The sequence below is a fragment of the Manacus vitellinus genome, unplaced genomic scaffold (assembly GCF_001715985.3).
Source record: "Manacus vitellinus isolate BGI_N305 unplaced genomic scaffold, ASM171598v3 scaffold_140_pilon, whole genome shotgun sequence".
Taxonomy (NCBI): Eukaryota; Metazoa; Chordata; class Aves; order Passeriformes; family Pipridae; genus Manacus; species Manacus vitellinus.
Window position 1 is genome coordinate 51,132 of NW_021939007.1, and position 1,325 is coordinate 52,456.

At 42.0% G+C, this 1,325-nt stretch overlaps 1 protein-coding gene across 1 annotated transcript in view; it reads left to right on the forward strand.

The window, feature by feature from the left end:
* LOC108643163 (keratin, type II cytoskeletal 6C-like) overlaps positions 1–1,325 on the forward strand; it is a 152,669-nt gene that overhangs the window by 34,259 nt on the left and 117,085 nt on the right. The window contains 1 exon segment of the mRNA XM_029958136.1: positions 1,192–1,287. Coding sequence (XP_029813996.1) covers positions 1,192–1,287 — 96 coding nt within the window.

The following is a 1,325-nucleotide window of genomic DNA, read 5'->3' on the forward strand; positions in this document are numbered from 1 at the left end:
TTAATTTTTAATAGATAATGGATTAATTGTGTAGATTAATGGATAATAGATGAATGAAAAGGTTAATTTTTAAAAGATAATGGATTAATTGTGTAGATTAATGGATAATAGATGAATGAAAACGTTAATTGATAATAGATAATACATTAATTGTGTAAATTAATTAATAATAGGTGAATGAAATAGGTTAATTGATAATAGATAATGGATTAATTGGTTAAATTAATAATAGATGAAATAGGTTAATTTTTAATAGATAATACATTAATTGTGTAGATTAATGGGTAATAGATGAATGAAATAGGTTAATTGATAATAGATAATACATTAATTGTGTAGATTAATGGATAATAGGTGAATGAAATAGGTTAATTGATAATAGATAATGGATTAATTGTGTAAATTAATTGATAATAGATAATGATCCACCTCCTTCCTGCCCCCAGGTTCGAGGACGAGGTCAACAACCGCACGTCCCGGGAGGAGGAATTTGTGGAGCTGAAAAAGGTGGAGTAACTGGAGCCCCTGGAACTGGGATTTAATCTGAGTTAATTCACCTGCTCCGAGGGATTTCTGGAGCTCTGGATCGGGGAAAGTCTTTAATTACCGAGGAGCCAAAGCCTGGGGAATAAAACAACCCCCGGGCTCCTCAAAGCTGAGGGGTTTGCTGGGATTTAATTCCAGCTGGAGGGGCTGAGAGCAGGGACTGAGGGAGAATTCCCTCTGGAATTGGTCCCTTGGGAGGAAATATTCCAGCTCGGGATATCGGGGGATTCTCTGAAATAACCCCAAAATGCTGATTTTCCCCCTCTTCTCTCCCCCCCGGCTCAAGCAGAAGGTCATTTTTAGGTTAAATCCCGCCTAGAGGTGGCTCAGGAGAACAAAATCCGCGGGAAAATAGGGAATTTCGGCAGCTTTTTATCCAAAGGAAGAACAAAACCCGCGTTTTCACCTTTTCCCTGTTCCCCAGGAGGGCATTTTCTGCCCCAGGGTTTGGTGCTCCTTTCCCAGCCCGTTTTTCCCCCCCTTTCCCTCCATTCCCGTCACTTTTCCAAGGAAATCCGAGCCCGGGGGGGGCGATGTTTGATCCCAGGGCGGAAGGTTTTTTGGGAATACGCCGGGAATTGAACTCCAGGGGAGGATCTGGAGCAAAGGAATGTGAATGGTGATGGATTTGGGTTTTTTTCCCAGGAATTGGACAGTGCCTACCTGGGGAAAATGGAGCTGGATGTGAGGGTGGAAATCCTGAAGCAGGAGCTGGAATTCCTGCGCTGTCTGCACGAAGCTGTGAGTGATTCAAACCTCACCCTCAGCTCTTAAAAACA